Source organism: Eptatretus burgeri, chromosome 16, assembly GCF_056783735.1.
Source record: "Eptatretus burgeri isolate ZD-2024b chromosome 16, Ebu_testis_v1, whole genome shotgun sequence".
Taxonomy (NCBI): Eukaryota; Metazoa; Chordata; class Myxini; order Myxiniformes; family Myxinidae; genus Eptatretus; species Eptatretus burgeri.
Window position 1 is genome coordinate 5,010,351 of NC_140976.1, and position 13,726 is coordinate 5,024,076.

At 43.3% G+C, this 13,726-nt stretch overlaps 1 protein-coding gene across 1 annotated transcript in view; it reads right to left on the reverse strand.

The window, feature by feature from the left end:
• LOC147010366 (uncharacterized) overlaps positions 1-13,726 on the reverse strand; it is a 95,635-nt gene that overhangs the window by 18,902 nt on the left and 63,007 nt on the right. The window contains 1 exon segment of the mRNA XM_085858870.1: positions 4,755-4,837. Within this exon segment, the coding sequence (XP_085714996.1) occupies positions 4,755-4,837 (83 nt within the window).

A 13,726-nucleotide genomic window follows, 5' to 3' on the forward strand; every position in this document is an offset into this window, starting at 1 on the left:
GAGTTAAGGAGGAGACACACTGACACACACACTGACACACACACATTGATATACACACATTGATACACACACACATTGATACACACACACACACACACACACACACACACACACACACACACACACAATGACATTTATTTGTGTAGATTATGACCATTACCATTATCACTTCAACAGTATGTAATTCATACATATACTCACATTCTGTGCAGACAAACAAACAAACAGATAGACAGACACCCAAATGTAATGCCCTCTCCTCTAGTGAGGATAACGAGAGTGAAGTCAGTAGCGCAAATCCCCACACTTCCCATCTCAAGCAAAATTGAAAGATGGCAAAAAGTTCAACAGGAATGATCCAATATCAAATTTTGAGTTAAAAGAAATTTTTTCTTCTCATTTTGACCCCTATAATCTGAAGTATCCACGCCGTGGGGCATGAACGAGAGGTCAAATCCAAAAATCGTTACATATTCCATGTGTCCCCAATGTTAATTGCATATACAGTTTCATTAAAAACATATACCCTCAATTGCATTTTTGGAATTTGACCTTTTGACCCCACCCCAAGGGGCAGCACCAAAATGATGCTGCTCTTGTACCTTCTTGCCCTGTGGTGATCAGAACTGCCAAGTTTGGTGAATTTCTCCACAACCGTTCAGAAGGAGATGGCGTGACAAAAGGATGGACAGACAGACAGACCCAATTACAATATCCCCCGTTTTTTTTTCAAAAGGCGTGGGGATAACAACAACAACAACAACAACAACAACAACAACAACAAGAGCAAAGTCAGTGGTGTGCCATCGCAAATTCCAAGGGCGTAGCCAGAGGTCCAAAAGCGATGAGGTGAACTAGGTTGATGCGACGGTGCGCGTAGCGCAGCGTTGCGAGCACCAATGGCGCGAAGCCATTACGACGAGGGGTCTGGGGGTCTTGAGCGGCCCCCAGAAGCCAATGCATTTTTGATGCCCAGAAACCTATTCTTGGCTAATTTCAATGCTCAAAATTTAGAAATGTTAATGTTCATTTCAACCACATTAATCATGAAAAAAAATATATATATATATCCATACAGTCAAACAGTAAATTTTGTTTCTGTCAAAACATTTTAGCCCCCATGGTAAACCCACCCCACACCCTCACCCTCCCCCCTCCCCAGATATCAAATGGTTGCCCCTATTATATATAAAAGACTCTACAAAAACGTTAATTCAACAGATCCAAGTGCACGAGCTGGTGCCTCATGAGATCAGTGTACTGGGAGGAGGGTTGTTCGGTCACTGTCGGGGGGGGGGGGGGTATTGTCCTATTTAGGTATTGTGATAGGAGTGGAGATAAGAGTATTCAGAGCACTGCCGGGTAGCTTTGATAGTTTACTCGCCAGGGAGCTCAGATGGCCAGAGGGCTCAGGCTAGATCATATTTCAGGAAATGAGCAACGAGGCAACTGCCTTGTCTGCCTCAGCCTGGCTACACCCTTAAATTCCCAACACCTTATATTCCATTTACCATTTCCACACACATTTCATCACTGCCCGGCACCCTCCCCTTCTTCATCTTATTTAATGCCGTCTGCACCTCCTCCTCCATAATCTCTACTAGATTCCCCTCTACATAACGATACCTCCAGCTCACTGTTGTTTCATCCCTGGTTCAAACAGCTCCTTCAAATCGCCCTCCCCATAACTTCATTACCACCTCCCTTTCCTTCACTAACTTACCATCTCCATTCCTGATAACCGTCATCCTTCTCCCCACCCCCGACCCCTTCACATCCTTACCGTCCTCATCCTCGTCTAGGTACGTTTTATAGATCCTCTCCTTCCCACCATCATCATTGAACTTGCTGGATACATTCGTTTCCATATCATTCCTTGCCTTGTTCAAAGCTCTTTTTGCTGCTCTATCTTGTTCTGTACAATTTACTGCTATTCTCTTCCAAACCCACTTCAGGCAGCCACAAACACAATCACAAGCAGCCATCTCACTTCAGGACTGGCCTCTTACATCTACTGCCTACATGAGGATAAAACATCATAAAGGGAACGGTAGGACAAAGGAAAAACACCAACAACAGAGTGGAGGGACAAAGTCGACAGAGATGGGCAAACAAGGAATGGAGGTAACGATGATGGGTAGGGGAGAACATAAGGGGTGGACAAGATGGGTACATAAAATATGCTTATGCTCTTTTCATTTGGGGTTTTCCCATCTCGATTTCATTTCGGGTTTTCAAACCTCTCTCTCTCCTCTAAAACCTGGTGGTGCCTTGTTAAGTCAGTCTCTGGTGTATGCTCCCCCTCCATCCCTTCCCTCTCTTCAAATGGCACCACAGCCGACTTTGCTCATGAGAAGGCCAAATGCCTCAATTCTTTGTTTTGCTTCCTAACTTTGTGTCCCCAACCACGTTCTCTCTGGACACATATTCTTCCTCAGTCGTACCAAACTGCTCCTGGACTCTGTGTCTTTTGCACCTGAGAAGGTGGAGAGTTTCTGGCACCCTCAACTCTGATCCTGCAACTGGACTGCATGGCATCAGCTCACGTGTTATAATAGCCTGCTCTGCTGTTCTCACACAACCTCTCTAACCTTTTCACCCCTTCAATTGCCATCAGTCATCTTCCCTCTGCGTGGAAATCAGCCAACATCACTGCATTATATAAAATAGAATGGCACTCAGTAGGGTGCCAAACCTCCACCGGGCTGAAGTTTGTTTTGTATCCCACTGATAGGCCGCATCTGGATCCGGACCTGAACCAAAATCGAATTGGCTTGTTGTCACCACCCCCATCTCATCCACCTAGTTTTGTCATAATTCATCCACAGCTTTTTTAGATGTCGTGCTAAATATCATTTTGGCCCCATCTCTCAATGGATCTTCACCAAGATCATAGCAATTGGTCCTTGTCAAACACCAAACCTGTCCACCAAGTTTTGTCTGAATCTGTCAATAACTTTTTGAGATATCCTATTCACATGCAGATAGACAGATGTGAAAACATAATCACCACACATAGCTTACTGACTTCCTCTCCTCTCGTAGCGAACATGTCGCACCCAACAAAATGCTTTCATCTCCTCTCTTTTCAGGGTGGAATGCCCCCAAGGCAGTGTACTGAGCCCAGCCCCATTCCAAATCTTCATCAATCATCTCTCAGACTGGAAAATCCACTTCGTCCATTTGCTGATGACTCCACCTGCTGTTGTGATATCCCTCATCTTTCAGACAAGCAGGGTGCAGCCTCTTCCCTCTCTTCATAACTTGACAAAATCAAAAGTTGGTCAAACACTTCGAATGTCTTTCAATCCTGACAAAACTCACACTCTCACTATCTCTATCTGAAAGGACCGTCTACCAACTACCCCCAACATTTTTTCTTAACAATCTTCTTGAGGGTGTTCATTCATTCAAACTCCTTGGTCTCATTGTCAGCCATGATCTTTTTTGGGCAAACCGCATTTCAAAGTTGGCCTCCAAAGACACTCGATCTACATCGTCCTTCCTTGGCACACCTGAACTCCTATCCGCATCCAAGGCCTTCATCCACAGCTTGGTGGTGTACAGCACTGCTCTCCTTTCTCTGCTGGCTCTGCTGAATCATACCTTGCTGAGCTTGATGCAGTGGAAACCAAAGACTTCAACATCATTTGAATCTCCCACATTGAGGCTGAGTCTATGGGCCTTTCACTTTCACATCACAGGCTGGTTGGTAATCTCTCGGTCTTCTCCCACCTCCTTTCTGGTCTTGAACCCTCTGCTCTTTCCGTGCTTTGCCCCCCCCCCCACCCCAACCGTTTCTCCAGAGAGCACATGGTCCACAATCTACCCCCTTCTTGAGAATCTACTCAAATCCAGAATCATTGCTCACCTCCACTCAATCGTTTATCTTTTTCCCATCTCATTCTTCCCTCCAGGTCTTCAAGACAACTGTTCACCACCATCTCAGATCATCCCCCATCCAAAACCATGATCTTTTATACCCCCATTATCCCACCACTAGACCCACAAAGTCTCCTTCCAAATTCCCTGTTTTTCTTTCCTAAAGATTTGTTTAAGTATCCATCTTGTCCAACACATGTGTCCTCCCCTACCCCTCATTCCTCCCCACACCCATTATCTGTCCAAGTCGCCTTCTGTTTTTGCCTGCTGTTGGAGTCCACCACCCCCCCCCCCTTTCTCTACTGTTGCTTTTGTTCTGTTGCATCCTGATCCATTCAGTATTCGAGCTCTTCCACGAGTCTTGACCTTGCATTCAAAAAATAAAAGAAACTTCCTTCTCACTGACTTCCTTTGCAACCACCTCTGCACACCACACCTGGTTTACAGGTATATTCATTGACATTGGACACTTTCCTGATGTTCTTTTCCACAGCTTTTCTGCAATTCCCCAAAACTCCCCTCTCCCGTATAATAAAGCAGGTATAATAACGGTTGGATACATTATGTTGACGAGATTGTAATGGATAAAAAAAAAAATTGTGGAAAAAAAACATGGTGTTTCTGAAACCCAAATTTTAAACCAGTGTTGAGGTTGAGGCAGTTCACCAGTCATTTGGATGAACAAACCTGAGAGCAGTTGTCTGGATTTGCTCAAACCCATTTGTAACTGGCAGTTCATACATTGCGTCACCTTTAAACTCGATCTTATAAACAAAATAAAAGTGTCGTGGGAAAAGGAAAACTGCATTTTCCAGGTGTGTAACTGGCCCCACAACCTGCATGACAGTACCAAACGCTGATAGTTTGCTTACTTGTTTGTTGAAGGCAATTGACCACGTGATGATATCTGCTTTCAAGTCTTTGGGGCTGTACGAGTAGCTGATCGGGACACAATCTGCACAGGAGACAAACAAGATGATGTTACCTTCTTTAAAAAGTGGGCTATTCTGCTTCATTACATAACACAAACTAGACTCGGTGGTGTAGTTAACATAACACAAACTAGAGCAGTAATCTTCACCATTGCTTTTGAGGGGCGCCACTTTTACCGATAAGACATCAGTATGAGAGCCACCACACTTGTCCGGGAGCAAAAGGCAGATATTTTAGTGAACCTGTTTTTGCCGGATAAAGTTTTTTCTATGCTGTTTCTTGTAGCCTAGGGGTAGCGCTTCATGATTCAGGGGGGTGACCATTCGTAACCTTTGAGCCATTTGCTATATTAACCCTTTTACGCCGGTTACACCCAAATGCACCCCAAAGTACTATTTTTTGCGATATCTTGTAAATAGCTGTGACCAAAAGTCATCACATTTATTTTTCATCCTTATTATTCACAAGGCAAGTATTTTACAGCTGATTTGGACACAATTTGCCCAAACTTGATGATTATTATCCCTTTCCTGGCATTCCTAGGGGATGATATATACCCCAAACATAGGCCTACATTTCCTGCTTTGATCTGTTTATCACCCATGCATATTAAGATGAAGTATTGGCTGACAGACTTCATTAGTTAGTTAAACTGACAAAAGGTGGCACCATTGCATTGTTTCAGATATTAGAAGCACATGGCTGGGCACCACTCCCACTCTGCTGTGCAGGTTTGTCATGGAATAGGCTACCAGACTTCCAGTTGTCATGCTTTATATGAAGTAGTTGGTAAAATAGAATCTCCAGATTAAAATACTAGACAAATTCAGATTGTAGAAATTTAGTTTTTACAATGACAGTTATCAAAATGGGCATGACAGTTGTTGTTGGGTGCTGCCCTCTTTTAACAGGGAACCGTAATAATAAATGTGAACCTTTGTACGGTACTAGTATTCAGGCACAGTTATAAAATGCTTTCTTCCAGGTTAGAATTTAATTTTTGACTTATTTATTTTCAGGGTTGACATTTTATGGAGTCCAATCAGGAAAGATGTTTCTTCCAGTGGAAGTTTCGCTGTGAAACGAAGAAAGACCCATTAATCACCACAACCGCTGTTCGAATAAGTAATATCATACGATGTAGCAAGATCTATGGTGATGGGAAGCATTTTGACCTTCAGGAAGCATTGAACCAGAATAGTGAACTTACTATAAAATGCCATAAAACCTGTGTGTCTACAAATACAAGCAGTAGACAAATAGATCGTCACAAACGGCAGAATGACAGAGAAGCAGACTCTGCAAGACCTCGGAAAGTCATAAGACAGTCCCTGTCAAAACCTGGTGGTGAAACGTTCAACTTCAGACAGCATTGTCTATTCTGTGGGGATCATTGTGATATTGAAAAGGACAAAAGGCACCCATCTAGGTGGAGCGCAGCATATTTATGTCGAGAAATTGACACCAAACAGTCTTTACTGGAGATATGTGAAAAGAGAAATGATGCTGCTGCAGCGAGTGTTCGACATCATGTTGAAGGGGCAGTCAGTGATCTGCATGCGGCAGATGTCCGTTACCACGCTGACTGTCGGCAGAGGTTTGTCTCATTTCGTGCATTACCTGGTGAATGGGAAACGAAAGGTACACAGGCAGATGATGACCTTCCCTTTGAGTCTCTTGTTCTGATGCTTACGAAGGACAGGTCGAGAATTAAATGTGGAACTCAGTGGAACTGTTTACAGCCTATGTAGACAGTGGTGGTGACAAACTTTCCCATAGGATGCTTGTGCAAAGACTTCAGGACATGTTTGGGGATGATCTGCTCGTGTTATCATCACCAGGCATAGCAAACATAGTTGCATTTCGGAGCTTTGCTTCAGAGACACTCCGTCTTCTAAATGACGAAGAAGATGAAAGGGAAATGGTTGCTACAAAAGCTAGTGAGATTGTCAGAAATGAAGTGAAAGACATACACATTGACAGAGATCATTATGACATTACTGTTAGTAAAGACCTTGTCAAAGAGTCTGTCAGCAATTTTTTGCGACTGTTATTAGGCAAACTCTCCCCGAAACGAGACAACACTCTGCCTGCATTGCTCATTGCGTCTATAGTCACAAGTGTTGTCAAAGGTCACCCGACAAGTTTACAGGCAGATCTCGCAGTGAAAATGGGTGAATCTAAAAAGCTAGTGGATAGCATACATGCCTATGGTATCACATGTTCTTGCACTGAACTCCGACATTTCAAAAGGTTGGCAGCATGAGCAGCTGCTTCAGATACCAAACTGACTAGTATCTCAAGTTCTGAAAATGGTCTAGTCCAAGTCATTGTCGACAATTTTGATGCTGACATAGCATCACAGAATGGAAAGCAATCTACCCATTCTTTGGCTGTCCTCACACAGTCTGAGGCTGCAGATGAGCCGCATACCACTGATAAAATCAAGAGAATCAGCAGGGAAGACATGTCGGAAGAAATTCCTCACGATGTTAACATACACCGGTACCATGGGCCCAAGAATCCGAATATGCCACCTGAGGGAGCTTGCAAGGCTGTGTTCTCCCTGCGATCTCTGGCTCATCAAGCGCTGACAAAAAAGAGGGCATTGCAGACAGACTTTGGGTTCTTGCAGGATGTTGTGACTCATAAGGACATCCCAGAATTCCATGGCTACAACACCAAGCTGACTAGACAACAAGGCCATGCAGAACAACCAAAGACAAGGGCAGTGTACCAGCCACTTATTGACATGAAGCCTTCTGATCTGGACACAATGTTAACAGCCATGGTTAGGACACAGGAACTTACGCTTGAGACTGGTCAGAAGTTCACAGTGCTGACTTGCGATCAGCAGCTCTATAGAGTTGTTGTGCAAGTGCTTTGGGCACACCCAGAGAAATTCTCGGAGATGTACCTAAGACTTGGAGGGATTCATGCACTGATGAGCTTTGTGGGAGCAATAGGTTCACTGATGGCTGAAAGTGGACTATCAGATATCTTGGCAGATGTCTTCGGAGGTGTACCTAAGATGCTAAGTGGAAAAAAGTTCCCGCAGAACGTACGCGCTCAATGGATGCTTGCCGAGAAGATTGTCCGTGGTCTAGATGTCGGTCATTTTAATTCTTCTGATAGCCTAATGAAGGCCTTGGAGGAGAGAACAAACCAGAGCAAGACCGTGAGGTTATGGGTTGATGTCCTTGTTAAGCCAGTCCTGCTGATGATGGCGTACATCAGGGCTGAGTGTGAGGGTGATTGGCTCCGACACCTGGCAACATTCAGGAAGATGCTGCCATACTACTTGCTGCCGGTCATGTCAATTACGCGAGATATGGCCTCTACTACCTTCGCAGTATGGAGAAGCTCCCACCTCATGTTCAGACCCATTTCATGAAGGGTGAACACTTCACTCGACACATTTGTGGCATCTGGAATGGGATTTGGAGCGACCAGTTCATTGAGTCCACATTCATGAGGTACGGGCACAGCAGTGGGGGCATCATTGACATCACGCTCAAGGAGGAGACTCTTAAGGTTTGGGCACTTAGCCACCACATATGTTGTAAGATTGAGACTGGTTTGAACGAGATGGAGGAGGATGGTGCAGATGGTTGCAGCCAAACGTCCCACAAGAAGGAATCCAAGGCGAGAATAGCTGCAGACGCCAAAGACAGAGATGGGATCCATCAGAAGCTGGTGACCTGCATTGACCCATTGAATCCCAGTGACCATCCTGATGAAATTGTGAATATAAGCAGTGGCAAGATTAGAGATTCCAGTGTGAATGTGTACAAGTCTGTTAGTATCGGAGAAGATCTGCTAGCAGAGTTTGAAAAAGGATGGCCCCAGGGTTTCTATGCCACCATAGCAAAAAAGATGAAAACTATCGCAGCACCAGCTAATTCAGTACAAGTTGGCAGTTCAAGAGTGACTGATCTTGATGCCATCTATGTGAGAGTGATAGCTTTGTTGTCAAGTGATCGGGACATTGACGTTAGAGATGTAATATCGCATAAACTTGCGCCCATTCCAATGTCAATGTACACGAAGGACGGAATGCGCACAGCAAAAGCGAAATCAGTACTCAAATGTTCACTACAGGTGGAGGTATCCAGTCGTCTCTCAGGATGTGCAGATGTGACAGTCATTGATGGCTCAGCTCTTCTATGGACAATTCATTGGCCAGCAAATGGTAACCTAGCAGAATATGTCTCAAATGTGAAGACACGGGTTGCTAAATACCTGAAGGACAGTGATGTCTCCTTGATATTCGATAGTTACCATGATTTCAGCATAAAATCGGTCACAACGGATGGGAGAGAAACAGGAGTAAGCTGCACCCACCAATTGCACCTGACAACAAAGCTGCCAGCGCAAAATGTTGTCTTGTTTTCTGTGGACAATAAGAAGCAACTCATCAAAATCATCCACGAACTGGCTTGAAATCGGTTGTTCCATACCAGTAGCACCAGGAATCGCAAGTAGGTCGTCACAGGAGAAGACCCTTGCCCAGTTCATGTGTCCAATGAAGACATAAGCATAAGACATGACCTTGAGACATCCCACGAAGAGGCTGATATCATTATTGTACAACAGGCGTTGAAATGTGCAAGCGAGGCTCGCAAACTGTCAGTCGTGTCAGATGACACGGATGTCTTTGTGCTCCTTGTCCACTTTTACAAGAAGGCCAATCTCACCCTCCAACTTACCATGGAATCCCAAAGTAAAGAGAAGACCATTGTGGACATAAAGCAGACGGTGGTAAAACATGACAAAATTGTTAATGAACTTCTCCCTGCCCATGCTCTTTCAGGATGTGACACAGTTGCTTGCTGCTTTGGGCTAGGAAAGGGCTGTGTACTTAAAACACTGAAGGCTGGCTATGAGTTATTGGCTGTAGGTGACATTGAAGCACCACTCACAGCTGTAGTGGAACAGACGACAACCTTCATCTCTGCATGCTATGATATGAAAAAAGCCAAAGACATGTCCGAGACAAGATTGCTTGTCTGGGGTGAAAAGAATGGGAAGGGTCACACATCATCACCCAAACTGTGCACCCTGCCACCGACAAAGGAGGCTTTCACAGAAAATGTCAAGAGGGCTCACTATCAGGCAATCTTATGGCGAATGCTTGAAACTAGCCATCCACCGGCACTGGACCCTGAGAAATATGGATGGATGAGAGATGTCAAGAACAAGTCGCTGTCACCAATTACAGTCCCAGATGATGTGAAACTGGCCCCAGAATATGTTCTTGAAATGATCAGGTGTGGTTGCAAAAGTGAAAGTCCTTGTAATTCGAGAAGGTGTGGTTGTCAAGTCAGAGGTCTGCCTTGCACAATTTTCTGTGCCTGTTATGCAGTTGGCTGCTCACGTGTGCAGGAGCAAGGTTTGAGGAAATTGGGGAAGCAACTAGTAGTAGCAGATTATTTGTTTGTTTCACAAATTTCATTGATCTTATGGTAGGTCAAACTAAACACATTGGGTGTCTAACCCAGTCTATTTTGCATCAATGTCAGCAGGTCGGTGAGCAAGAGATGACATTAAAATCCCATGCCATCATTTTGGAGTGGTTTTTGTGCAATAATGCGTCAAAGACCCCTGTTGTCTCTCGATGTTCAAATGTTTTGTGCTGGGTAAAATCAGTCAGGAAAGGGTTAATATTGAGTATTAAGTCATTATTCTATCTTTTAAGTTGTTTTTGGTTCCCTTATTTGTGACTAAAGGAAGGATGAGGTGGTTATTGTGCAATCATATGTTGTCTGTGTTCAAATTTTATGTCCTGGGTTAAAATAGCCCGTAAAGGGTTAATACTGAATAATTCACAATTGCTTTATATCTTAAGTTGTTTTTGGTTACATAATTTGTGAATAAACATCGAAACAAGCAAATGTGATGATGTTGGTTGGGTTGATTGCAATAAATAGTGAAAAATAACTGATTTTTTCATTATTTATGCATTTACCAGCACAAAGGGGTTAATATAGCAAATTGCCGAAGGGTTGCAAACTGTCACCCACCCACCCTGAATCATGAAGAGCTACCCCAAGGCTATAAGAAACAGCAAAGAAAAAAACTTTATCCCGCAAAACCAGGTTCACCCCTACTTCTCCCGGACTACACCGTCTGCAGGACTCCATAATGGCTGCTATTAGGCCCTGCCTCCACATACTATTCTTAATTGTGGCTCACTTGGCTACAAGCATAATTATTTATATAGTGAAATTACTGATGTAGACTGCAACCATGTAGTTACACAACCTGATTTGGTTGTATTACTTTTATGCTTCACATTGAATGTGTGTGTGTGTGTGTGTGTGTGTGTGTGTGTGTGTGTGTGTGTGTGTGTGTGTGTGTGTGTGTGTGTGTGTGTGTGTGTGTGTGTGTGTGTGTGTGTGTGTGTGTGTGTGTGTGTGTGTGTGTGTGTGTGTGTGTGTGTGTGTGTGTGTGTGTGTGTGTGTGTATATATATATATATATATATATATATATATATATATATATATATATATATATATATATATATATATATATATATATATATATATATATATATAATACCAAGCTTGCACACTAAAAACTCGGCAAAATGTTGCAAACTGATTTGGTTGTATTACTTTTACTTCATTGGTTATTCCCTTGTTTAATAATTGCCATGCAATTTTAACCCAGGAGGTGCAGCAAATTCAAGCTTGTTGGTTAATTATTAGCATACATTACATGACTTCGGTGATCACAGATTATTTTTTTTCAACATTAAGCGGTCATTGTTTTTTTGTTTGATTGGTGTTCAACGCCATACTCGAGGGTATTTCGCTTATATGGCGACGGATTCTCCATTTCTTACTCCGTACTACTTAATATGATGGAAAACCGGGAGGAAACCAAGGATAAACCATCCGCGCAATAGCCGAAGTCACCTCATGTGACTCCCTCATATACCTAAGCAGGTTGATTGGGTGGAGGGTACATCGAATGAGGATGGGTACTCAGACGCGCTAACCATTAAGCCACGGTGTGGGTCCCATAAAAGTCACAATAAAGGTTTGACCAGGCTTGAACCACGATATGCACCAACTACGGAGCCCATGATATAACCAAATAGGCCATTGTAGTGCTGAGTTTATGCTGTGAAAGTTTTACAACCTTTCATTTTTTAGTTTCTCAACTCTGAATATTATGGTGGAACAGTTAACATGAATGAAAGGGAGATAACCAGGAGTAAACTACTGACAACTCTGGGTTTCTACTTGTTCAGCTTTGACAACACTTGTTTTTTCATTGCACGGCTAAACTTTATACCACATAAATTATGTGACACCCCTGGTTATTTGTTAAAGTAATATTGTGAGAGGTAACGTTAAGTTGCCAACTATTGGCAGGTGCAATAACCCTGAAATTTATAAAAAGTGACATCTCTGGTTTTCCCCTTGTGGTCTTCATATATATTAGCCTGGTGTTGGCGTAGTGGTTAGGGTAGCGGCTTGGGATACAAAAGGTTCTGAGTTCAAGCCCCGTTGGCCGCTTTAATTAATACACACCAGGAGGTTGACTCAGCCTGTCATCCTTCCGAGGTCGGTGAAGTGAGTACCAGTGTACTGGGCCTGGTGTATGCCCCGGTTAAAATAGGTGTACCATATCCCTGTGTCATAAGAGGTGACCAGGGTTGCGTCAGGAAGGGCATCCGGCGTAAAACCTGTGCCAAATTAGTATGCGGATCATAACGGATGATCCGCTGTGACAACCCCTAATGGGAGCAGCCGAAATAAGAAGATATATATATATATATATATATATATATATATATATATATATATATATATATATATATATATATATATATACACATACACACATATATATATATACACACATATATATATATATATACACACACGTATATATGTACATACATAAATGTATATGTACCTCTCTCACCTGCCATGGCACTTCAGCACAAGACATCTGTGATTCATTGGGACTGACACATTCTGTCAACTTCCTGACCCAAATCTCAATGGTACTTCATTTTTTCTGATTTTGACCAATTTCCCTGAAAATATCTGCTGTTCGTCCTCAGCTCCAATCAGATCATCTGACCACATGCTTGTCAAAGTATACATCTCTGGCTATTATTAGAGAACCACTTCAGCACTGTCAAGTCTGAAATTTCACTCAAGCCGACTGGCAGGGACTTCAAGCAGCCATCAAACTTTAAGAATGGTCTCCCATCTCTACTTCCTCTGACATCAACTTATCCTGAGAATTCTTTCAAAGAATCTTGCTCTCTCTCATACACAGATTTATACCATCTCGTCTTCAGTTGTCCTACCCTTCCTCCCACCAATGGTACACTGAAGCTTGTGGTGAGGCAGTTGCCCAGAAACAACTTGCCTTCGCCTCATGGAAGGCAAATCCAACTGAAGGCAATCTCAGTTCCTTCCACAATGCTGGGAACAAGTATGTGTCTACCCTCAGGAGAGCCAGAAAACAACATCTTTCAAAACTCTCAAACCTGTCTTCTTCCTCCAAAATCCATCTAGTTAAGTCTGGTTCTGGTGTATGCTCCCCCTTCATCTACTACCTTACCTCAAATGGCGGCACAGCTGACACTAAACGTGAAATGGCTGAATGCCTAAACTCCGTGTTTGCTTCTAAACCTTGTGTGCCAAACCCACTGCTTTCCATACCCACCTTACCCAGTCGCACACAGCTGTTCCTGGACTATGTGTCCTTTTCTCCTGACAAGGTGGAAAGCTTGCTGTCAAACTTCGACGAGAATTCTGCAATCTGTCCAGAAGGCATCAGCCCACGTGTCCTAAAAACCTGCTCTGCTGCTCTTGCTCATTCTCTCTCTGTTATATTCACTCTCTCCTTTGCTTAAGGTCTGCTGCTCTGCATAAAACAAG